The sequence below is a fragment of the Pteronotus mesoamericanus genome, unplaced genomic scaffold, assembly GCF_021234165.1.
Source record: "Pteronotus mesoamericanus isolate MK-2021 breed Mesoamerican mustached bat unplaced genomic scaffold, CSHL_Meso_final contig_27, whole genome shotgun sequence".
NCBI classification, from domain to species: domain Eukaryota; kingdom Metazoa; phylum Chordata; class Mammalia; order Chiroptera; family Mormoopidae; genus Pteronotus; species Pteronotus mesoamericanus.
The window spans coordinates 21,829,135-21,855,579 of NW_026555115.1; the positions used below are offsets into that span (position 1 = coordinate 21,829,135).

The 26,445-nt window shown below is 38.6% G+C and overlaps 1 protein-coding gene and 1 pseudogene across 5 annotated transcripts in view; both read left to right on the forward strand.

Annotated features, from left to right (window-relative positions):
- On the forward strand, positions 1 to 3,647 carry LOC129071652 (60S ribosomal protein L17-like; annotated as a pseudogene).
- Positions 3,394 to 26,445, forward strand: part of TFRC (transferrin receptor) — a 26,160-nt gene continuing 3,108 nt past the window's right edge. The window contains exons 1-16 of one of the 5 annotated variants that reach the window (XM_054575149.1): positions 3,394 to 3,532; positions 8,998 to 9,056; positions 9,627 to 9,837; positions 10,555 to 10,744; positions 12,024 to 12,173; positions 12,316 to 12,418; positions 15,381 to 15,494; positions 16,097 to 16,195; positions 17,083 to 17,222; positions 19,271 to 19,428; positions 20,212 to 20,331; positions 21,825 to 21,910; positions 22,127 to 22,190; positions 23,323 to 23,390; positions 24,289 to 24,347; positions 24,565 to 24,646. In XM_054575149.1, coding sequence (XP_054431124.1) covers positions 9,021 to 9,056; positions 9,627 to 9,837; positions 10,555 to 10,744; positions 12,024 to 12,173; positions 12,316 to 12,418; positions 15,381 to 15,494; positions 16,097 to 16,195; positions 17,083 to 17,222; positions 19,271 to 19,428; positions 20,212 to 20,331; positions 21,825 to 21,910; positions 22,127 to 22,190; positions 23,323 to 23,390; positions 24,289 to 24,347; positions 24,565 to 24,646 — 1,680 coding nt within the window. In that variant the 5' untranslated portion in view covers positions 3,394 to 3,532; positions 8,998 to 9,020. The other 4 variants (XM_054575150.1, XM_054575148.1, XM_054575151.1 and 1 more) reach the window with 4 other exon arrangements.

Consider the following 26,445-nt stretch of genomic DNA (forward strand, 5'->3'; position numbering starts at 1 on the left):
ATGGTTCGCTATTCACTTGACCCAAAAAGCCCCACAAAATCATGCAAATCAAGAGGTTCAAATCTTTGTGTTTGCTTTAAGAACACTGGTGAAACTGCCCATGCCACCAATGGTATGCATATTTGAAAAGCCACCAAGTATCTGAAAGATGTCTCTTTAAAGAAGTAATGTGTCCCATTCTGTCCACACAATGGTGGAGTTGGTAGGTGTGCCCAGGCTAAACAGTGGGGCTGGACAAAGGGTGGGTGGCCCAAAAAGAGTGCTGAGTTTTTGCTGCACATGCTTAAAAGTGCAGAGAGTAATGCTGAAATTAAGGGTTTAGTTGTAGATTCTCTGGTCATTGAGCACAAAGCTCCCTATATGCAGTGTAGAATTTACAGGGCTCATGGGCAGATTAATCCCCATGTGAGCTCTCCCTGCCACACTGAGATGATCCTTCCTGAAAAAAAGCAGATCGTTTCTAAACCAGAAGAGGAAGTTGCACAGAAGAAAAAGATATCCTAGAAGAAACTGAAGAAACAAAAGCTTATGGCCCAGGAGTCAATTCAGCATAAAATAAATACTAATACAAGTAAAATAATAATATCCATTTCAGTTGTAGTTTTTTTTAAAGGTTTTACTTATTTATTTTTAGAGAGAGGAAGGGAGGGAGGAAGAGAGGGAGACATCAATGTGTGTTTGCCTCTCATGCACCCCCTACTGGGGACCTGGCCTGCAACCCAGGCATGTGCCCTGACTGGGAATAGAACCAGCAACCTTTTGGTTCACAGGCTGGCACTCAATCCACTGAGCCACACCAGCCAGAGCTCAGTTATAGTTTACATAGAGGTTACCAAAAACTTACTTCTTTGCAAGCATAATGATGACTACAGTATTGGGAGTCATTCAGAAGCAAGAGCTAGGGTTATGTAATAGCGCAACAATGACAAGAAAAATCAGATTAAAAAAAGTAAAATCTTTGAACTCTTAAAAAAAAATTCAACCTAGTAAATTTGAAGATCTAGTTGGCTTTTTAAGCGACTCATGAATTGAGCAGCTTCCCATCTAGCAATTAGAAGGGTGCTCTGAGGGGTGTACAAAATGGAAGGTTTTTATAGGAAGAAGCTGGGGCAAGGGAGCTTTTAAAAGAAAGGATTGCCCTGGCAGGTGTGGCTCAGTGGGTTGGGCATCACACCGCAAACCGAAGGGTCGACCAATTCCCAGTCAGGCCAGTGTTGCAGGTTCGTCCCCAGTTGGAAGGCAACCAATAGATGTATCTCTCTCCTGTTCTCTGACTCCACCCCCACTTCTTCCTCTTTTTAAAATTGAAAATAAAATTTTAAAAAGTTTTTAAAAAGATTATTTTGGAGTGAGAGTGTTTTTGGCAGGGGGGAGGGAAAGAGAATGGGATGTTTTTATCTCATGGCGATTGCCTCTTCTTTCTGTGTGGTTGGTGGGTAATGAAGAGGGCCCAGGTGACAAATTACTTTACTGGTGGAAAATTTCAGACTGGTTGATTAAGATTACATTTCTGGGAGAGGATGAAACTGTAATGAGATCAGGTATTAAATCTAGGTTTGATATCATGGGTTTTTAGCATGAATGATGAGATTTTGGGCCTGTGGTTTTCTATTTAATGGAACATTTCTATGGAATACCAGACAAAGCAAAATTACCTCTCCATATATATAGATTCAGCAAAAAGCAAGACAAATTTACTTTCATCTACTTGAAATTGCAGAGGAGGGAGATCCTTCTAGGGAGAAAGGGATAATAAAGGGAATTTAATTGCTTAGTGTCCGCTCCTACTAATAAAAGCAGGAAAATAAAAATATTGACATATTCTTTAAGGTAGTGTCCTTCCTGCTTGTTTTATCTTAGTAAACATAAATTTTTTTACTTTGGGTTTTCATTGATTCTGTCCTGACCTCCATCTCCTAAAGCCCCCCTTTTCCCACATGGTTGTAAAATTTTCACAAGGATACCACCATTTTTTAAAAAAGGTAATAATTTTACTTACTTATTTTTAGAGACAGGGAAAGGGAAGGGGAAAGAGAGGAGGGGAAACATGTGCTAGATCAGTTGCCTCGCACACACCCCAAACCCAGGCCTGGCCTGCAACCCAGGCATGGGCTCTGGCTGGGAATCAAACCTACAGCTCTCCAGACTTTTAGTTTCCAGACCTGCGCTCAATCCACTGAGCCACACCAGTTAGAGGTGATTTTGCTTTTTAATACCTCATCAGTCTAGGAAAGAAAGGGGACTCAACAGACCTATTGTCTTAATTTCAAGGCCGCCCCTCCACAGCTATATACATATTCATCCTATTCCTTGCTTTTAACTTTTTCCTGTGTAGATCCACTAAGGTGCAGAGGTGCTCCTGCTTATAAGTTTTTAAAATAGTTCTCCTTTGGGAGAAATTTTATGGGACGGGGTCAAGGGAAAGTGGGTGGGTAGACCCCAAGTATTTCCTCTATTTCTACTTTGCATTAAGGGAAGAGCAAGAGCTTAAATTGATTTGCATTTTAAAGGACTATTCTACACCCCTCAGGGCTCTAATCTTGAAAAGGCTTTATCTGTAATCCTTTTATAGCCCCGGTCCGGTTCTCTCCCACCCCCACTCCGGCTTTGTAGCTATTTGTAAATTTGTCTAATCTCCCTCGCGGGACCGTACGTTACAGATCAGAGGCAGGGAGAAGATGTGAATGTTTGGAAAGGGCCTAAAAAGTGAAAAAAACTCAATTTCATTTACTAAGCATTGCACGATTCTGTAACAATAATGGCCATGAACATGAAAGTTCATGTAAATTCTCATTCTAATGAATCACTTTTTCTATTTTCCCTTCCATCCCTTCATGCATTAAACATTAGGCGAACCAGTCTTGGTTCCTGTGCAGCTTTTCCACATCCTAAGTACAAATTTGCATCTTGCTTTTAATAATTTTTCCTCTTTGTTTATCCTAAATATTTCTACGACTGCAAAAGATATATGTACAATAATTTCATCAAGGACATAGGATTTGTAAGGATCCAGTCCTTAGGAGTAAATGTAACACCTTTGACCTTGCTCTGCAAGGCCTGATGATCCGTCAAGGTTAGACTGAAGCCTGGGGGTGGCAAAATTGTGGGCCGCACCCCAGCAGGAGCGCGCGAAGCGAAAGACTGCCAATCACGCGCTCCCCCAACCCCCGGCAACCTGAAGGCTTGCCTTTTTCGTCACCTTGCCCCGCCCCGCCCCGCCCCGCCCCGCCCCGCCCCGCCCCGCCCCGCCCCTCCCCTCGCTCCTGAGGCTTGCACGTCCGGGTGCTCCCGCACCCTCCACCCGAGGCGATCCATTTTCAAAGCCCCACTTTAGGTGTACGTGAGGCAGGAAGTGACGCACGAGGGGGGGTGGGAGAAGGCGGGACCGGACTATAAACTGCTGGTTGGGGCAGCTCTCCCATCGGAGGGCGTTCGCGTCGGCCAGCGGGCGTAAGGTGATCCGCAGACTTGAGGAGGCTCCAGAGTGAGTGGGGCGCCGCTGGTAGTATTCCGCTCATTCGCCTGTCCGCAGGCGAGTCCGGACGTTCTGCGGGCGGCCCCGCTCGGTGCTGTCCAGCATCCTCGGGGAGCCGCAGGGGACGGGTGGAACGGGCGGGAGGGATGGAGCGTCGCCCGCGTGCGGATGAGGAAGGGGTGGCGACGGCGTAAGGAGCAGGCTGCAGGTGCAGCGGCGTGAATCTACAGTGCAGAGTGGGGCTGTCCTTCCCCCTCTCTTCTGCTTCATGCCTGTTTCAGTCACCGAGTGGCGACTGGTTTTGAGGGCGAGATGAGGGGTTCCCAATTGTCACTCTGCGCCCCGCCATTCTGCTTCCGGCTCCTCGGGCCACCCTGGTCCCTTGTCCTCACTGGCTGGCCTTTAAAAGTTGCAGGTCCTCGTGGGACAGCCCTACGCCTTAGGCTTAGAAGCAAGGTGTGCGCCCTGAGCCGGGCAAGCCGTGCTGTCTCAGGGTTGGCCCGCTCTGCTGCGAGCACGTGGCTGCTCTAGGAAGTGTCCCAAGGGAATGGCTGTCGGGGTACGTGGGTGACCTTGAACTCGTAGCCCTTCGCTTCCTGGGTGCTCGCCCCGGGACCTGGTCTCAGTGCTGAAAAGGACAAAGCTGGCCTGGATTCGGTTACGAGTTTGTCCTGAGCATTTAGATGGGGTTCTGTAAGATGGGCATTTGAACTCTGCTGTAACCTAATCTTCCGTGCCGCACGCTGCCTGTTGGCCTAGTGTGTGGGTTCTCAGTTTTCCCAAAGCAGAAGCCGACTGGACACCGCAGGTTCAGCGAACGCATTGAGAACATTCGGATTGCTTGGCTCTCCTCACTGAGATGGGAGACTATGGGAATAAAATTTCTACTTTGTGAAAGCTATCTGGATTGGAATCGGCTTGCTTCTTTAGGAAATTAGCGTTATGGACAAAGGGCTGTGCTGTGCTGTATTGATAAACACCTTAAAGGCCCATTGTGCCACTGTTTCTGGTGGATACCTGTCTTAAGGTAGTAGCGGGGAGAGTGGGTAAGAAAATTGTATTTTGTTGACTTGGCTCTCTTCAGTTCACGTTTCCTCTCTGCACACTGTAGTGACCTTGGGTATATCAGAGAACTTGATTGCTACTTTTTCCTGTTTTTTAGGGGGAGGGGGTATTGAAGTGGGAAGTAATTGCCCTGTTACAACCCTGGTATCTTTATTCTCTGCTTAAATATGAATTTGGAATACTAGATGCTGATTCAGTTGTTTCTGAGCTGAGGAGTTCAACATTATTGACAAACATTTTCGGCAACTTACAGAAATTTTTTACTATGAAGATTTAGGTGCTCTAAAGTACCTGTTAGCTCTGCTGTTTTATTCCCCCCTTAGTTTTGAATTATAATAAACTCAATATGCTTCACAAGAAAATCTAGAATTTAAAAAAAAATTGTCATTGGTATAAAATATTTTTCAAAAGTTTATATATAGCATAGTTCCCTTTAACTTGTGTTTGATGGAATGTTCTTGTCAAGTAATGGTGTGCTTCTAGCCTGTGCTGAAGGTTGTTGGATAGGGAAGAACACCTTGGCTAACTCTGCCCTAAAGCGAGTCAATTGCTTCCGATAATGTTAATGTGTTTATCCATAATGGAGAAAGGCTCACAGCTAAATTTGAATCAGACAATGAAATCTAGTTAAAAATGATCCTCTGGGGCCTTTTGGAACTTCCGTGCATGGGCCTTCTGTGTATATTCCTTGATGAGCACTACAGAGAAACTACAATGACTTCAAGTGGTCCTGACCTTCCACTGGGCAATCTTTTTTTCAGAAAGCTGAATGGGAATAAAGAACCTGCTGGTTTTCTTTGATTTCCTCCACTGCCTTTTCAATTTAGACTCTTAAAGCTAGTAAAAACCTTGACCTTCTCTTTGCAAGTAACTCTGTATACATAATTACGAGTTCTGAGAGCCTCGCAGAAGTTCGTGTACTCTTCATTTTCGTCTGCTAATACATAGTTGTCTAGGGAAATAGTTTGCAAGATGAGTACCTATAACCAATTGCTTGCGGTCTAGGAGCCTTACCACGTAAACGTTAATATTTTTCTGCTTTTAAAAATATCCCTACTAGTCAAGCTTTGCCCATTGATTTCAGGATAAATCAGAATAGTGGCAGGGATAGAAAGAGATTCCAGGTATAAGGTTTTCATTATATTCTTTTTCTTACCATCTCCAAATGATGAAAAAAGAACCTCCTACATTAAGTATGCCCTATATTGTTAAGAAATAAAACCTCTTTATTACTATGTAATTCCATGTCAAATACTATAAAGGATAGGGAAATCAGAGGAGGCTTCACAGAAATGGCCCTTGAGCTGAGCCTGGAAAAAATGAGTAGGACTTCAAGAACAGAAGAAGAATGTTAGTAGGCAGAGGCAGGGGCGGATTCTCTCTCATTTTGGAGAAAGTAGAGGGTGGTGAAGTATTACGTAGTGAAGATCTCTAGAACAGAGCCTCAAGCAGGCAGAGGAACTTCACTTTACACGAGCTATAAGGACTTGAAACTGTGGCCTCTTTTCTAAATTGAAGTGAGCTTTTCAGAAATAACAAGTGTCTTGTTTTTATTTCAGGTAAAATGGAGTAGCAGCTTTGAGTGTGTTAAAAATAGGTGAAAGTATATTTTGGAAAGTATATATCTCCTTACTTCCCCCCCGCCGCGCCCCGCGCCCTGTGCCCCACGTTAGCTGCATATATCGTATACAGACTCCTGGTTTTGAGACACCCAAAAGGAGCTGAAGACCCCAAGATAATTACTATATGTGAAAAAATTAAGTAGAAATTAATGCCACATTTAAAGAAAGTAGGAATAAGATAATTTGAATTTTAAAGATTTTGTGAGTGTAGTCTAGCTATTACCTTTGCCTGCCTCCTGTCTTCAGTGCCATGACCCAGTGGAAGACATTTCAGATCCTCCTTCCACTTCATGTGCCAGGCACATGGGGCTCTGTTTTGCTTACCTTAATTTTCATTATTAATGTAAGAAACTAAATCGTTTTTCCAGTTATTAAGAACACCAAAGAAATACAAAGTGCTAATATGAATGAAAACAAGGTGATGGTTGGTTTCTTGTAGTCAGTTATCAGCATTGGTGGTGAAATGTTGAAATAAGACAAATAAGAATTATTTGGCTTTTAGGTGTGGCCTTTTAACAGAACTACTTGTTTATAGACAGAGCAGTTATTGCAACTAGTATGGAGTTTTCTGCCATGCTTTCAGAGCACATAAGAGTGATTTCAGTTGGAAGAAAATTCATTAAGGGGTTATTTTAAATAGAAAGCTTCACTATGTGTGAGGTAATTTTGAATCAAATTTCCTGTATATAAAACTCCAGGAATAATTTTTGTAGATATCATAGAGTTACTGTATTCTTCACAGACACAAGGTTAAACTAGAAATTACTTATGTCACAGTTTTTATCCTCTGACTTGATTATTTTTTATGTTACAGTTTTAGTTTTGTGTTGGGGATTGAAATAGAAATAACTATCATCTGTTTTCCCACTAAAAAATGTACTTAGGTTTTAATTATAAAATCATAATTACATGTTCTATTAATATCTACCTGTTTTTTGTAGATTTGTAATCACCCAATCTCTTTATCATTTATTTAAATCCTTTATTTAGATCATTTGTTTAAATATGTTGTCACTCTAGTGTTAAAGTTAATATAAAACTAGAAACCTTGAGAAATGGCTGATTCAGATGAGAATTAAACGTGGGTTGCTTTTTCCTCGAAAAGGGTGATTAAAATTGGTTCAGGGTGGGGCCTTCTAGTTCTGGCTCTAGTGATTGGGTCTGTGTAGTTCTGGTGCAGTGATAGTGATTAGCGTTTTGCACCAGATGGGGCAAGAGATTGTGCTTCCAAGAATATGAGGTATTTATTGGTTATTGGCTCTGGTCTTTAAAACTAATGAATTTAAAAGAACTTGTTAAGAGATTTTGATAGGAGACTTTTCTAATTTCAGTGTACGTAATGTCTTTTGTTTTGCAATCTATATATCTCACAACTTGCTTTGTGCCATGTGGGTGTTAAACGTGCTGTAAGTATACCTGTAGTATCTGAAAAGCTGTAAAATAGAGAGTATGACATAAATGTTTTAATTTCAAGGATCTAGATACACTCAAAGCAAATTAATTTAAAAATCCAGATTTCAGTTAATACCTATGCTTTAACTTAATATAGTACTCAGTGGTTACAGAGGTATATTTTGCTTTGAAAAACTTAAGATTAACTTCTTAATATTTCTGGGCATGAGAACACAATTTCTTCAACCCCATTAACACATTGAACTTCATTTTTAGATTATCATTTTTCAGCTTTGACCAAGTCACTTAACCTCTCAGCTAATTGAACTCTTCATCTAGAAAATAGCATACTCTGTGTTTTGTCTTTTGTATATTCTTTTTGCTTCAGAGGTCTATCAAATAATTTATAGGACCGTTCATTTAATCAGAAGAATCAGGTTTTTACTCTTTTTCTATTGGAGATCCTTTGTTACTGGTCTTTGTAGTATGATGAGCCTTGACTTAATTCTACTTGTGGCTTTTTTTGTTTGTTTGTTTCAAGTGCCTGTCTATTGTCTTTTGTATTTGTCCCTGTAACTAAATTCAGTTACTTAAACCTACTTACCATGGATGACAGTCTAAGTAGTTTTCCCTGCATTTTTAATTTTGAAAATTTCAACCCTATAGGAAGCATTGAAAAAGTAATTTGTCCTTTACCTGGATTCATTAATTAACAGTTTGCCACATTTGCTTTATTTCTTATATTTTATAAACTGAACTATTTGAAAGTTTTGGACATTATAAAACTTCATCTTTAAATTTTTAACCATTAATATCCCTGCTAGGAACAAGTTCTCCAAAACACAATACATCGCATTCCCTAAATCTAACATTAATACAATACTGTGTTCCAGTATATAATTTATATTCAAATTTCTTTTTTTAAAAGATTTTATTTATTTTTAAAGAGAGGGGAATGGAGAAAGAGATGGAAAGAAACATCAATGTGTGAGAGAAACATTGATTGGTTGCTTCTCACATGCCTCCAACTGGGGACCTGGCCTGCAACCCAGGCATGTACCCTGACTGGGAATGGAACCAGTGACCTTTTGGTTCACAGGCCGGCACTCAATCCACTGAGCACCACTCGCCAGGGCTAAAATTCCTTATTTCTTCCAATAATGTCCTTGAAGCTATCTCCACATCCAATCCACCTTAACTCAAGATCTAATCAGAGATTACACCAAATCTAGTTTCCATGTGTGTTGGTTATCACATTTGCCTCACACTAAATTTAGTTGTCATGTAAACTAAATATCCTGGTTAAGGGCCCTTTCTAGAAGGTTGATAATTTATTTAAAAGTAAATTTGATACATAATAATCTAGCATGGTAATGAAAAGCCTTCATTAATCTGAATCAATGGCATCTATCTCATTATTATAATTCTCTATTTTATTACTAGGCTCTTCTGTGTGGCAACTCAGAATGATGGATCAAGCCAGATCAGCACTTTCTAACTTGGTAAGATATTTTAAGTTTATATTTCTTTGTCACCAGTGTGTACGAATATGAAGTATACTATAATGCCTTTTACCAAGTAAGCATGAAATAATACCCAGAGCTATTATTAGGTATTTACTTGTATTTGAAATGGTGCTCTTGAGGCCTAACACATTCCGCAAAAGAAGAATACTCGTATAGTTAGTCTTGAGTAGCATTAGTTATGGGAAATCATGTCAGAAGTTTCAGGGTATTTGGGGCATGGTGGAAGGGGTCTGCCAAGTAGATCACATTAACTAAAGGAAGCCCAGACCAAAAGGTATACAAGTAGATACACATAACAGAAACCCTGAATGAACGGGAGGAAGGAGGCAAGTGTATGATCTCTCTCTCACCTGCCATTGACAGAACTGAGCACGTGGAAGAATAATGGTTTGAAAGGAGAACTTCTTTTTCCCTAAGAATGTATAGCAAAGTCACAGTAATGATCCAATAATAAGTATAGTGCCTGACCAAACTTTTTGTAAATGTTCCTACTCCCTTTCTTCTTTTTCATAATGCTTTTTCTTTCTCTTTTTTTAAAAATCTCAGTTTAGTGGAGAACCATTGTCATATACCCGGTTTAGTCTCGCACGGCAAGTAGATGGCGATAATAGTCGTGTGGAGATGAAACTAGCTGCAGACGAGGAAGAAAATGATGACAGCAGCATGAGGGGTAATCATGCCCATGTTGCAAAATCAAAAAGGTTTAATGGAAGTATCTGCTATGGAACTATTGCTGTGATCATCTTTTTCTTCATTGGTAAGAGTGGCCACTCAAAACTTAAATGTTTATTGTCACCAACTCTCAGAAGTTTGTTAATTCAGTTCAGCAAACACTTACATTGTAACTTTTTTTATGTGCCATTGTGTTAGGTAGTAGGAGTACAGTCATTAAGATTCTATACCTGTCTTTGAGTTTAGCCTGGTGGGAGAAAGAGACACAAGAATTATTTCAGTGTTATTTGCAAATGTTATACTAGAAATAATGCATAGGATATACGTAGCATAGAAGCTTGGCCTAAAGATTCAAGTAAGGCTTCTGGGAAGAAAAGGTTTATATACTTTGAAAAAGTAACTGTTCAAAATAAAATGATTGCCCTGACTGGTGTGACTCAGTGCATTGAGCACTGGCTTAACCAAAAGGTTGCTGGTTTGACCACCAGTCAGGGCACATGCCTGGATTTTGGGCCAGGTCCTCGGTTGAGGGTGTGTGAGAGGCAGCTAACTGATGTTTTTCTCCTTTTTCTCCCTTCCTTCCCTGTCTCTAAAAATTAAAATGACTAAAAATAAAGTTATGTATTGTATTAGACTAAATGGTTTGAAATATATAAAACAGATGCATTATTTACTTTCAGACTGCTTTCCATTTGACTAAAACCAATATTTTCAAGATTCAGCTGAAAATATTAACGACTCTTTTGGGAATAGGTTATAAATGAAATTCTGTGAATTCAGCTCTGAAACTTTTCATCCTTAGGACTTATGATTGGCTACTTGGGCTATTGTAAACGAGTAGAACCAAAAGCTGAATGTGAAGGAACAGAGTCTCCAGAGACAGAGGAAACAGAAGAGTACCTTCCCGAAACACCTTCCCGTTTATTTTGGTCCGACCTCAAAGCAATGTTATCAGAGAAACTGAATAACGTAGAGTTTGCCAACACAATCAAGTAAGCTTGGGCTACTTTATAAATTTAACTTCAGTATCTAAACCAAGGTGACAGTTTGGAGGAAAGAGTAGGGGAGACTTCCCATGTTTAGTTAGAGGGTAAGGAGTCAGTAAAGAATTCAAACTATGTTGATAAGGGAAAGTTAGAACTTTTATGGGGGCCCTCCTTTTTCTTAAAAAAATAAAATAAAATCGCAGGTCTTTAATCTTCCTGTCATATGTTTCTTTGTACCTTGTTGCTTACTGTCAGACTTTCTTTTGTTCTGATTTTCCTTTGTAACCCCTTTTAAGTCATGCTGAGCTCTGCTCCTTGCCAGGGGCATCGGTAGCCTTCTTTGTCCTCTAGATCGAGACTAACTTGACTGCCCAACTTGGTATGTCTCTATTATTCCTTGATTTCTCACTCATTAATCCATGCCCTAAGAAGTGTCCTTAAGGTTTCTATCTTTGGCTTTTTAAGATATTTCTTAGGCATGTATCTAACTCTGTAAAAACAAATGTATCCTTTACCTTTCACTAGTTTCCTGTAGTTTCAGTGGTACAATAATTCTTGTAGTGTTGAATTAGAAATATCGACGCTTTTATTCCATCTAACGAGTACTTCTGTGTATATTGTACGCCAGGTATTATGGATGAAGTGAGAGTATAGCCTACCCACCCCTCTCTCCCAAAAAAGATAAAATAACTAATCTGCCATGTATATTTACAAATAGCCACGGCAGATCAGAATAAGCAGATTTGCTTCCAGGGGATTCATAATGCTTCAAAGTAGGTGAAAATTGAAACTGTAATCTTAAGTTCACCAACAGTAATACTGTCTCATTTTTCTCACCAAAGAGCTTCTGGAAGCTGCTCATTTCCCCTAAAACTACCCTAAGCAGATATATTGTATTGGGATGGGGCTCTTGAAGGAGTTCTTTCCAGTTGATAAAATGGTTTTAACACATTTGAAATCCTAAATTTCTTCAGATATTGGGCACATTTTTTTTTCTTCGAATTTTATCTGGTCAATCCAGAAGTTTTGGGTCACCATTTATTTATCTTAACTCTAATGGATAGTATTGAGTTATGCTTTACTTGTTGGAAGCTAGACTTTTGGTTATGAATATGCTGTCGTGTGTACCGATATCAAATTATAATGGTGTATACCTGAAACCTATGTGATGTTACTAACCAGTGTTATCTCAATTTAAAAAAAAACCGGTTTGCCTGGTATTTGAGTTTAATGTTTATTTTAAATCAAACTTCAGTTGGTTTAACAGTGACATTTTTTCCTCCAGGAAGCTAAATGAAAATTCCTATGTCCCTCGTGAGGCTGGATCTCAAAAAGATGAAAGCCTTGCTTTTTATCTTGAAGGTCAATTCCGTAAATTTCAACTCAGCAAAGCCTGGCATGATGAACATTTTGTTAAGATTCAGGTCAAAGGCAGGTATGTTGAAAGATGGTAAACTTATCTTACAGAGTAGCTACTTCAGTTGTGATAAAAGTAGCAAAGATTAAATGTATTAAAGCCATTTACTTTTTTTCCAGCGGTGGTATTAGTTTTATTTTAACTTAAATCTTCTTAACAGTGCTCAAAACTCAGTGACCATAGTGGCTGTGAACAGTGGCTCAGGATACCTGGTGGAGAATCCTACGGGTTATGTGGCATATAGTAAGGAGGGGACAGTTTCTGTAAGTAAAATAACTGTGCATGACTTTTTTCTCTGTTTAATCGCTAAAAAACTCATTGTCATTCGTATGAGTTATAGTATAAACTGACTTGTAAAACACAACTGATCATGAGATATTCTTGTTCTTAACCCTCCTGTGCCATGGTTAAATAAAATCCCAAGTCTTCATCTTGGCCGGCAAGACCCTAAGTAGTCCTGTTGCTCTCTTCTCTCTCTTCTGACCTCTCTAACCTCCCTGCTGTTCCTCAAACACTCAAATTCAAGCACACTGTCACCTCAAAGCTACTATAAACTTGCCTTTCCCTTTGCCAGAACCAATCTTCTCTAAATATCTGCATGTCTTATTTCCTCACTTTGTGCAAGTCTCTTCTCTAATATTACCTTTTTAGGGAAGTCTTCCTAGATTATCTTATCAAAAATGTCCTTCTTTTAATCATTTCCTGTTACCGTGCTTTATTTTCCTTTCTCTTCCTCCCTCCCTTCCCCTCTAAAAATAAATGAAATCTTTAAAAAAGAGCTAAGGGTTGGTTTCGTTTACTACTATGTCCTAGGGCCTTGGACAATGCCTGGCACAAGATAGTATTTGCCGAATGAGCCCATTTATCAGATTCCCCGTAATGTGGGGATAGATATCAATACCATCTTGGTTGCATTCTAGTCTTAGCTTGATTCTTTAATGACTGATGTTATAAAACTTAAACAAGTGTGGCCAGACTACGACACAAATTAAAAAACAGTGACATAGAATAGCTGTATCTAGGTTTTTCGGGTTAAAATCACCTATATGGAGAGTTACAGCCAAGACGGAGGAGTACGTAGATACGCTTCTTTTCCTCTCACAACGTAAAGAAGGGTAACAACCAATTTAAAAACAAAAGTCAACCAGAACTGCCAGAAAATTGAACTGCATGGAAGTCCAACAACCAAATAGTTAAAGAAGAAACATTCATCCAGACAAGTAGGAGGGGTAGAGATGGGCATCTGGGGCGGCAAGGACGCGAGACAAGGTAGCGGCTGGCAGACTGGGGCAGGTGAGGTGGTGGCTGGCGGAATAAAAAAATATAAAAAGTTTTTATATATCATTATATAATTATATTTTATATGTTATATAATATGTAATTGTCATAATTATCATTTTAGTATAAAATAAAATAGTAAAATCTTTAAAAAGTAAAACTTAAAAAAAAAAGTAAGTGATGAAGAGTTAGCCAGCTTATCAGATGCAGAGTTCAAAACACCGGTAATCAGGATGCTCAGAGAAATGCTTGAGTACAGATGAAAAATAAAGGAAGAAGTGAAGGCTACACCGTGAAATAAAGAAAAATATTCAGGGAATCAACAGTGAAGAGAAAGAAACCAGGACTCAAAAGAATGATTTCGAACAGAAGGAAAAAATAAACATTCAACTGGAGCAGAATGAAGAAATAAAAACTGAGGAGAGGCTTAGGAACCTCTGGGGCAACTTTATACTTTCAACATCCAAATCATAAGGGTGCCAGAGGGAGAAGAGGAAGAGCAAGAATGGACATGCAAGTACAGGAAGCTCAGAGAGTCCCAAACAAGTTGGACCCAAAGAGGAACACACAAAGACACATTGTAAGATTAAAGTTAAGGAGAGAATCTTAAAAGCAGCAAGAGAAAAGCAGAGTGTTACCAAAAAGTTGTTCCCATCAGACTATTAGCTGATTTCTCCAAAGAAACCTTACAGGCAAGAAGGGGCTGGAAAGAAGTATTCAGAGTCATGAAAGGCAAGGACCTACATCCAAGATGACTTTATCCAGCAAAGGTGTAATTTAGAATGGAAGGGCAGATACAGTGCTTCTCAGATAAGGTCAAGTTAAAGGAGTTCATCATCACCAAGCCCTTATATGAAATGTTAAAGGGACTTAGCTAAGGAGAAAATCAAAACCATGAAGAGTAAAATGACAAACTTACAACTATCAACAACTGAACCTAAAAAACAAAAACAAAACTAAGCTAAGCAAACCACTAGAACAGGAACGGAATCACAGAAATGGAGATCAGAAGGGAGGGGAAGAGGAGAATGGGGGGAAAGGTATAGGGAATAAGCATAAAGAGTAGGTACAAAATAGATGGAGAGGTTAAGAATAGCATAGGAAATGGAGAAGGCAAAGAACTTGTATGTACGACCCATGGACATGAACTAAAGGTTTGGGGGGGAATGACAGGAAGGGGGTACAGGGAAGAGGAGGATAAAGGGGAGAAAAAAATGGGACAACTGTAATAGTGTAATCAGCAAAATATACTTGAAAAATAATAAAAAAAATCACATGTATATCAGGGGTCTATCTAGTGGATGCCTTCCAAACCAGGTGAAGTTTTGTGGTTGTTTGCCTTCTTGCTTACCTGTATCACTTTCTTCAGCTACCTACAAGCGAGGGGATTGGAGGTACATGGATTGTTCTGTTAAGAAACACTGAGGGTTTTAGTTCCCCTGCAAGCTTTCCATAGATAATTAGTTATTAATGTCGGTTTATAGCTGTACATCTGAGGTCTAATAGAGTTTAGGAACATTATAATGGCAGCTTATATAAACACCTAAAAGTTGATCTGTGCAAGTCACTTTATATAATAGACCACTTTTGGACAAATACATTGTCAGAACTTTCTGGGAAGACCTGTTCCTATGTATGTCCTCAGTTGTCTGGGGTACAAGTGCGGGAACATTATGTAATTGGTGCTGCCGTGGCTGGCCTATAATATTTATATTGGTGTATGTCTCTTATTCTTTCTCTACCCCCAAGATGTCTGAAGCAATGTAAAATAGATTAAATGTAAATTAATTAATGGAAATAGATCGAGGTTGATTAAAGATAGCATGTGATAATGAAAGACATGAATATAGGAGGCCAGAAATCTTGATCTGAAAAATCATTCTGTCTTAGACTCTATGGCTGTTCTGGTAACATAAATACTAATTACATCTAATGTCTTTATTTTAGGGTAAACTGGTCCATGCTAATTTTGGCACTAAACAAGACTTTGAGAGTTTAAGCATTCCTGTGAATGGATCTTTAGTGATTGTTAGAGCAGGGAAAATCACTTTTGCTGAAAAGGTGAGTATGAGTACTCTGAGTTATTAAATACATTGGTGTCATATAATTCTTCATTTAAATGGTATTGTTAAGTTTATTACATTCTGAAAGCCAAAAATCTTATACTCTCGTACCTGATAATATAATTTAATTTGATGAAAGAACTGAGTAAATTCCAATTATTCTAAGTTAATAGGATACAAAACTATGGTGTATCCACTTGGATTATTTTGTAGCCATTGTCTTTCAGTGAAAATGAACTCATCAAAAATACTTTAGTAAAAGCAATTTAAATTGTGTCTATGGAACCGAGTTTATGTATACATAGAATTCAGTTATAACTAGATTTTATAAAAATGAAAATAAAGTCACACCTACACAAGGGACCAGAGTGGAACACATTAAAAACAGTAGTTAGCTTGGATGGGTTTTAATTTCTCTTTTAAACTCTTAGTGAGTTTTAAGGCATATATATTTTTTAACCATAAGCTACTTGAAACATCTGGAAGTATAGGTATAATCCTCTTGTCAACCCTTTGTTCTTTAGAATAAAGTTGAGTATGTATTTTTATAATTTTATATGATTAGATCTCATATTCTGAGCTTTATGTGTTTTTCTTTAGGTTGCAAATGCTGAAAGTTTTAATGCAATTGGTGTGTTGATCTACATGGACTATACTAAATTTCCTGTTGTTAATGCAGAACTTCCACTCTTTGGACATGTGAGTTCTTATTTTTTTGTAAGGAAGTTTTTGGGTTCTCCAGATTATTGCTAGCCCTTACTTACATTAATAGAAATATTGATAGAATTCTTCCTTTCTTAAATACCTTTTTTTCTGGGAGAGTTTTAGCAGTAAGCAAGAAGATGGATTTCATGACTTTGAAACCTAGCTATTGCTTACTGATAAAAATACTTCATCAGTATAGGAGTCCCCCCTTATATGTGGTTTTGCTTTCAGGTACCCAGTGTCAATTGCCGTCTGAAAATATTACATGGAAAATTCCAGAAATAATTCATAAATTGTAAATTGTGTGCTTTTTTGAGTAACATGAAATCTTGAGTCCTCCTACTCTATCCAGCCTGGAACTGGATCATCCCTTTGTCCAGTGTATCAACATTGTACACACTACCTGCCCATTAGTCACGAAGTAGCTGTTGTAGTTATCAGATTGACTGTCATGGTATCATAGTGCTTGTGTCAAGAAAACCTCATTTTACTTCATAATAGTCCCAAAGAAGAAGTGATATTGGCAGTTCGGATATGCCAAAGAGCAAGCATAAAGTATGTGTATGTATGTGTGTATGTATGTATATATGGGAACAAACATAGTATATGGGGGGTTTAGTACTATCTGCAGTTCCAGGCATCCAGTGGGGGTCTTAGAGCATATTCCTCACAAATACGGGAAGGCTACTTAGTGTCTTAAATTGAGGATTTGGTATATGTCATAAAATCAAGAGTCATGTATCGTAGAGCCACTCAGACTTTCAGACTTTAAGGTGCTAAACAAAGCTTGGGCTATATATAGCCTTATACTGAATCTGAACTTACCAGGAACCTTCTTGAATAAGTGTCTGATAGAGCTGATTACCCTTTTGTTTCACTAGGCTCATCTGGGAACAGGTGACCCTTATACACCCGGATTCCCTTCTTTCAATCACACTCAGTTTCCACCATCTCAGTCATCAGGATTGCCCAAGATACCTGTCCAAACAATTTCCAGAGCTGGTGCAGAGAAACTGTTTGAGTAAGTTCTTATTTAAAACTGTCTTGCAGGGTGAGGTTTTATGGTTAGGGAGGAATAATCTAAGTTGATTTGATAAAATCTCAAAACAATTGGCTATAGTTTTCCAAATTTGGAAAGTTTGGGGGATGGATAGCTATTAACTTGGCATAGATAAAAATGAAATTTTTCCTCCATGAAGAGATATTAGTAATAGACATTGGATTTATAAACTCAAGGAGTCCTCGTTCAATTCATGCAGTGAATTCCTTGTGAGATATTCCTGGCATAGCCTCTGCTTGAATACTTCCGTGGCGGAGCACTTTGTTGCCGATGGCAACCCATTGAGTTATTGGAGATTCGTTAGAATTCATGTTGAGCTGAATTTTATTCCCTCTGATACCCATTAGTTCTGGATTTTCTTTTTAGCCATAGAACAACTTAAGGTTTCTTGTCTGTAGTTTTAAGATTTAATAACCTCAGCTCTTACTTCAGTTTCAGATGTTTTGTAGCCATGATTAGTCCTTGATATCCCTAGTGTATCAGTGCCCCTCTTTAAAAAGAGAACTCAGTCTGATTAGAGTGCAAGTCATTAATTTTTATCTAGATCTGGACATATTTCTTACCTAGTATTGGCATAGGATGTAGATCTAGCATCAGACAGTCACGGGAACATTTATTTGGTGTGTGACATAGAGCAGGTTCTTTGACTTAATTGGATAGCTAAAATATATTCTGCCTGATGGGTAGAATAACTAAAAACTATAAAGTAAAGTAACTGTAAAAGTAAAGTGAAAGTAATAACTATATTTAATGGGGTGATTGGTCTCAAATGAAGAGCGTCTACATGTAAGGACTTTGTTAAATACTATGTGACTGTTAACAGTGCTGTCTAAGAAGCATTTGTGATAGGCGATTGTTATTGACTTATAGCAAACTTAGAATCAGGTAGTTCTTCCCACCACCTAATCTGTGAAGCCAGCCCTCTATCTTACCCTTGCATAGTGAAGGGTAATAATGTTTTGACATACAGTTGGTCTTGGAACACTGCAGGGGTTGGGGCACCAACCTTGCCCCCTGCACAGTTAAAAATCTACGTACAGCTGACTCCCCAAAAACTTTACTACTAATGGTACTGTTGATTAGAAGGCTTATGAATAACAAAAACAGCTCATTTACACAAACTTTGTTATATGCATTATATACACACACACACACACACACACACACACATATATATATAATATACTATACTATATTCTTACAGTAAAGCTAGAAAAAAGTGTTACTAAAATCATAAGGGCCCTGGCTGGTATGGCGCAACAGACTGAGTGCTGGCCTGTGAACCAAAAGATCACTCATTCGATTCCCAGTCAGGGCACATACCTGGGTTGCAGGCCAGGTCCCTGGTTGGGGGCATGTGAGAGACAACTGATGGCTATTTCTCTCACATACTGATGTTTCTTTCCCTTCCTTTCTCCCTCCATTGCTCTCTCTCTCTAAAAATAGATAAAATCTTTTAAAAAATAAATAAAATGAAATCAGAAGGAAGCAGTTGAAAACTGTTGTGCAAGGGTCAGCTGTATTTATGTAGGTAAACCTCTAACTTCAGAGGAATTAGGAAGGGGAAAATATTTAACTATGAGAAGCATGAGAATATTCTTTTATAACTGACATAAGCTTGTATACATACCACCTTTGTTAGTGGAGAGAGCTAGTAAATATGGGAATATGTTAATGGACTTTTATATAAGAATTTCATTCTGAGTCCACCTTGGTATCTACTTTAAACATAAACTATAACCATGTCTTTGTCAGAAAGGCACACATCGCAAGAGAATGGTAAGGAGATTTTTTTTTTTAAACATTGGTTAAACAAGGAAGTAACTTAGGGTTTTCAAATGACTGTCTACAGATCAGAAGACACAGTCACTAGGGAGTAAGTTTACTATGTTCTCTTGTAAGTCTTCTTAACCTAGGACTTTATTGGTGGATGGTAAGGAGGACTGAATTTGTAAACCTGGGGAAAGTAACAATAACTCAGAATGATGATTTCTGTTTTTTACTTCTAGAAATATGGATGGAGACTGTCCTTCTTCTTGGAAAACAGATGCTTCATGTAAACTGGTAACAGAACAGAGTAGGAATGTGAAACTCACTGTGAACAATGTACTGAAAGAGATAAGAATTTTAAATGTCTTTGGTGTTATTAAAGGCTTTGAAGAACCAGGTGAAGACCCTTGTTTATATTTATTTTTTATTTCTTGGTCTCTCTAGCTATCTCTGTCTCTCTCTATTGAACTACTTATGTATTTCTGTTTTCCCCCCTCTTCTGAAGCACGCGGCCAGAGGAGGGCATGCCGGGAGGCTGGCTTGGCTTTGTGAAACGCTATCTTGTCTGTCCTAATGGGGATCGTTTCAGTGTCAGTATCAGTGGGAGCTAATAAGTCCCTAGGAAAGTAACTTGTCAAAAACTGACCATTGTGACTAGAGAATAGCTTTAATTAATTAATTAATTAATTAATTAATGAGTAGACCAGCAGTAAGCAAATTTCTACCTGAGAGGGCAGATAACAAACAGTTTGCAGGCAATACAGTCTCTGTTGCAGGTATTTAACTCTGGCATTGTAACATGAAAACAGCCATAGACAGTACATAATGAGTGGGTGTGCGGGCCTGTAGTTTCCCAATCCCGGGAATAGGTCATTTTTCTGTTTAAATGCAATCAAATAGTCACGTTAATATGGAAAGCCCTTGGACTTCAGTTGCTTATTAAACAGTACGTGAGCACAAATACAGTTTATGAATAAACTCACTTGGTAATGTAGAAAAAGAGTAGCAATACTAATTAAGGAAAAAGATTAGTATTGTCATGTGAGTTTTTAATCCTCAGAGTCCTAGGGCGCTCTTTTCCTTAACGCGTATACTCCATTTTTACCCTTCTATGAATGTGCTTTTTCTAGACTGAGAAAACAGTTTAAGAGCTCATCGTGTAATTTTTTTTTTTTTTAAGACCGCTATGTTGTGGTTGGGGCACAGAGGGACGCCTGGGGCCCTGGAGCTGTGAAGTCCAGTGTGGGGACAGCTCTCCTGTTGGAACTCGCCCAGATGTTTTCTGATATGGTCTTAAAAGGTAGAGTGCAAATTTTGAGGACTTGAATAACTATGTGCTACATATAGTTTTAAATGTTATGATATGCTTTGCTCGCTTTTGCCTTTGTCACTCCTTCTAGACCCTGAGTTCTTAAGTGCAAAGCAGATTGCCTTTTGTAATATTTGCCTTTGATTTTTTTGAATTAATTAATTATTTTGAAAAATTTTATTTATTTTTAGAGATGGGAAGGGAGGGAGAAAGAAAGGGAGAGAAACATTGATGTGAGAGAGATGCATCGACCAGCTGCCTCTCACATGCCCCCAGCCATGGCCCACAACTCAGGCACGTGCCCTGACTGGGGAGAGCTGGTGACCCTTTGGTTCACAGGCTGGTGCTCCTTTGACTTTTTTAACAAAGGATAGTTGACATACAATATTACATTAGTTTCAGATGTGCGACTTAGTGATTTGACATTTTACATACCTTATGGAGTGATTACCATGATAAGTCTAGTAACTCTTTGTTACCATACAAAGTTACTGCGATATTACTGACTATATTCTTGTATCCCTGCCTTTGACTTTGAAACTGCTTTCCATGCAGTGTCTTAATTATACTGGGAATCATCAGTTTCTTTTGAGACATTGGAAAGTACTGTATTTGGTCCTAATTCCTAGTTTAACATACCTAGAATGATATGGCAAAACTAACATGGCTTCTGAGGAATCTACCTGAAAGCAAGCCGTGGCATACCTCTGTACTGAAGTCTATAGTTACGTTACAAAATTATAATGTATAAATAGGTTTACTTTCAAGCCATTCTCCTATGGTGTTGGCCACTCCTGCACCTGCCCACACACACATGCAAATCTTCATCACTTTCTTGATTCTTTGGATCATGGGGTAGGTTGCAGTGCTTAACTTTTACACAAAAGTACAATAATGCAGTAAAGGGGAAAGGATGGGGGGCAGTGGTATGTATAGTCCCAAAGGAACTGTCACTAATGTAATTTCTCTGAAAACTCTTTGCTGTAACTTAAATCTGTGAATTTTTATTCTATTTCATAACAGTTGTTTTTAAAGTAATCCAGTGTTTTAAGTGACTTACTTTTAAGCAAATTGTTCTCAAAGAAGATGCACTGTGATTTCAAGTATCTCGTAGTCCAGAAGATAAGGTCCCCAAAGAACAGAGTTGAAAAAGTGACTTTCAGTAAGCCACCCCCTGCTATGTACTTGAAATCTCATTTGCAAATGATTGCCTACCCTTTTTAATTTTCAAAAATTTATTTGTATTGCTTATAGTAGACATACAATATTACTAATTTCAGTCGGCGACCTAGTGATTTAACATTTATTTTCTTACAATGTGATCATGGAGATCACTTTTGAAATTTTTTTTTTTCCACCTGGGGCCTCAAAAGGAAAAATTTTTGAGTCTGCCATCTTAAATTAGAAGTTTTGGATTTTATCTGAAGTCAGTTGCCTGCCTGTAACTTTTCCAAAGATGAAACTAGCATTTTGTTGTCTCTTAGGTGGGTTTAAGCCCAGCAGAAGCATTGTCTTTGCCAGCTGGAGTGCTGGAGACTTCGGAGCTGTCGGTGCTACTGAATGGCTAGAGGTATTAACTATACCCAGAATGGCACCCAAACTTTTATTGCTTTGGTTTGTCCTCCATAAACCATGCTTTGATAGATTTTATTAGATATAATTTTTGCCTTTGTATATTTTAGTTTCAATAGAATCCAAACTTAAAAAAGAAACCACTGATAGTGGTAACTGTGTGATGATTAAATTAATACATGTTAGTGCATTAGTATTTTTCCTTTTTTTCTAGGGATACCTTTCCTCCTTGCATTTAAAGGCTTTCACTTACATTAATCTGGATAAAGCGGTCCTTGGTAAGTATGCTTTTCATTAACTATCTATGAATTAAATAAACCCTTTCTAAAGCAGCACTTGTTGCTTTTTACAATTTACATTGGGCATGTCCAGATCAAAAGACTAAGTTATAAAATGGACGTAGGTTGCCTTGTGTAGAGGGGTGGTTCTCACTGTGGTTCCCTGATGAGTAACATCAGGATCACCTGGGAATTTGTTAGAAATGAAAAAATTTCAGGCCCTATCCCAGTCCTTTTGACTCAGAAACCGGAGTATAGGTTTAGCAAACTATGATTTAAGAAGCATTCCAGGTGGTTCTGATGCACTCAAGTTTGAGAACCACTAATCTTGACTATATCTGAGACCAGAAGGAACTAAACAATACCATATAGAATGGTACTTCTAGAGACTAGTCCGCATATTGCTAGATTGTGGTATCATAGATGGAAATACCGATTAAAGATTTTATTTATTTATTTTTAGAGAGAAGGGAAGGGAGGAGAAAAGAGAGGGAAAGAAACATCTGTTGATTCCCTCTTGTACATGCCCCAGTTGGGTCTGAACCCCCCAACCCACGCCCGTGCCCTGACAGGGAAACTAACCAGCGACCTTACGCTTTGAGGGACATGCCTAACCAACTGAGCCGCACTGGTCAGGGCTAAAGTTTGAATGTTAAAAATGTAGGTATAGCCAAGGGATGAACTGAGAATAGGGAAATGTCTCCATTGGGAAGAAAAAGGAGGGAGTTGCAGTAAAACAAAATCTTATTAGATTTGTTATCATTGCCATTTTACCTGTGCAGCAGAATGTATTGAATGTAGCAAGCTTAGTATAACTAGCAGAGATGGCTGCCTTAACATGGATGAACCAAAGAGGTACACCCCCCTCCCAAAAAAACCCATTGACATTAAAGTATGCAAACTGAAGTAAGAGCTTTAGTTGAGTCAAATTAAGGTTAGCAGTCACTAAAGAATTTTGACTCCTAAATCACGTTTTTATCTGCCTCATTAAGAGGATAGTTGTTGTATATGCCTCTGATTTAGGTTATTGTCCTCCTGTCTTCCGGTTTGCCAAGTACTTCTAGTCGTATAAGTAGTGGTGTGAAAATTGCTTAACTAGAGAAGGAGCAATGTTAAAATAATCTCTTTGCAGGTGCCGGCAACTTCAAGGTTTCTGCCAGCCCATTGTTGTATTCACTTATTGAGAAAACGATGCAAGATGTAAGTGTATACCTAATTATGAAAATGTTTAACTTAACTTTTTGCCTAATTCACATTAAGGTGAAAAATGTTGATATTTAAACTGTTATAAGTAACCAGTAATAGGAATTGAGAAGAAATTTTATAGCAGCATGATTTCAGTCATGCTCTTGGCTTATTTGTCGCCAGCCTGTTGAACCATGTGAGGTGAGGGAGGTGATATATGAAGGGGCCGGATCTAAGACAATATGTAGTCTATTTAGGAATATAGAGCAGAATTCCATGCGGCCTAAACTGTACTGTACGTGCTTACAGGAGATTGTTGAAAGATTCAGGGTATAAGGAAGGTGTTAAATGGACTTAAACTATCCCTAAGACTTAAATAAGAAGGCCAGATGAAATATCTATTGGATAAAGACAGACGTGCCACTGACCATAGTTTTGAATGAGTGAGGAACCAGATTTGCCTTATAGGATTAGAGGCTATGTATATTGGGGTGATTAAAGTTGAAAGGGAACAAGGGTCAGGGAACTTGACCTTGATTCCATGGGAAACTAGTGATTATTATAGGGTCTCTAATAAGGCAGTAATGTGTTTGCAGGTTGGGCTGGCAATAGTATAAAAATGTGCTAGAAGGAAGAATTCAGAAGTGAGACAGGCACATCCTGAGGGCTAGGAGAGGGTTTTTAAAATTGTGGTTAAACCACCTTTAAAAAGTTATGTAGGCAGCCATTTTTATGTTATTTCAACTAAAAGAACTAACAGCACGAGCTTAGTAGGAATAACTTGAGAAATTTGAGATTGTTTTGTCTTGAAACATTTTTTTCAAGGAGATAAAATTTTAATATTTTATAAATGTTTATAAAGAACATTTTAGAAAGGTTCATTTTAATGATAAATTAATTTCTTATTTTACAGGTGAAACATCCAGTTACTGGGCTCTCTCTATATCGGGATAGCAACTGGATCAAAAAAGTGTAAGTTGAGAAAGGTGAATGAACAGCTAATAGAAAAACAGAATCATGCAGTAACACCTACTGTGTTGGGTAGAGATCTAAACATAACCTTGCAGTGAGCTTACCTAAACATAGAGGGATTCATTTTAAGACCTTATTTGGGGCTGGGGTAAAGTTGAATGGTAGCACCGTCTGGTCTTTAGAAAACTTTCTAAACACATTCTTGCTTTCCTTGCAGCGAGAAACTTTCTTTTGATAACGCTGCTTTCCCTTTCCTTGCATATTCTGGAATCCCAGCAGTATCTTTCTGTTTTTGTGAGGTAAGTCTAAAAGACTCTAAAGCGTTATCTTGGATCTTTCATCAGTTTTGAGACCAAGTGTCCTAGACTGCTTAAAATGTTTTAAGAAGTTATACACATGCAGCTATTGCCTGCTACCTTATGATCAGTTTAACATAGAATTGTTATCTCAGTTAGCTTAATTAGCATTTGATTTTATTTGTTAAAACCGCAATTAAGTAAGATCACTTAATAACAAAGCTGCCTTTAGAAAGTGGAGGCAGAACATTTTCATCAAAGTTCTACTGGACAATACTGTTCTTGCTACCTCTTGAAATATGGTTCCAGATATTTGTTCTTAAACAGAGTTCATGGGTAAGAAAAACAAAAAACAAACAGATGTAAGATCGATATGAGGCAGAACTTTGAACTGACCAAGTTGCAGGAAAATAAGATTGGCTTTGTATAAGAGTCAATTAGAAGGCACTGAAAGACAGGCAGAAAAAACAGAAAGATGAAGAGCAGCGCTGCAGCAGGCTCTTTCAAGGGTGGAGAGATCTTTGAGGTAGTAGAAGGGGTCACGGTGGAAGCTGTTGACTTTGGCATCAAATTGTAATTGAAACCAAGGTTTAGCTGCCTGCCATAATGAAAGCCAAACTTGTGAGAGGCACTGGTAAGGAAAGCAAAGAGGTTTATTCAGGTGTCAACAAACCTGAGAAGATGGCAGGCTCATGCCTTTGATACCGTCTTAGCATCTCAGGTGTCTTGGCCAGTTTATATAGGGGAACCGTGGGAAGAGGGGAACTAAGGAATCTCTGGCGATGTGCAGTTTCTCAGCTTAGCTCTTGGGTGGTTTCAGTGTTACCGCCTGGAAGCGCCATGATGTAGTTTAATTGCTCTATCCACAGTTTCACTGCTAATATCTGGGAACGGGATGTGCAGGCAGTGTTTCTGCTGGTTCTGACATGAGTCACTGACACTTGCCCAATTTCTTGTGGTCAGGGGCATTCCCTGGTTAAGCAGGAGCTGCGACTGCTGATGTCTGTAAAATACTTACAAGGAAAATTTTAATATGTGGATCATCTGTGAATTTGTTAGTACAGCCTATTCTAAAATTGACCACCTCTTTAGCATATTATATTTATTTCAATTGCTGTTACAAAGTTGCTGATCCAGGAGGGGCCAGATCCTTACTAGACTTCTGAGCCTGGGATGAGACAGGGAAAGGTCTGAAATGTGGGAGTGATGAAAGGCACGGATTTGGAGAATTCCATAGGTAGAATTCCCTTGATCTGTGAGAGCAGCAGTATGAATTGTACTGACATAGCCAGTCATGATGTCTGTTTAGTACATTAGGAAGAGCTATGCATAATTACTTCTGGTTAAGGAAATTTATGGGTGATTCCTGTTGACCTTCAGAAGTCATGTTTTGTAATAAATTTCTTAATGACTTCCCAGGTGGTCAAAACCTAGCAGTGTTGGCTTCGAGGTAGAGATAATATGGAAACGTACAGTCTGAAAGTAAAGAACTGAGGTCAGACCAAAGGATTGTCACCATAGACAGTAGTAGGGACTAGAACTGAAGAAATAGTCGCTGAAGTTGTCTAATGAAGGTAGAAGTTCTTGTGAGCATCATTCTTGTTAGAAAGGTAAAATTGTATGAATGGATCAAGTGCTGCGTGATTAAGAAAAGGGCAAATTTTAGTTTAAGAGTAGCAGTAACTTTTTATATTAAAAGTACATTTCATCTATGCTCTCTTTTTTCCTCATTAAAATGGGCCAGAGAGAAGATAACAAGGGTACAACTTGAAGGAATTTGGCTAGAAATCTGTTCTGAGTGT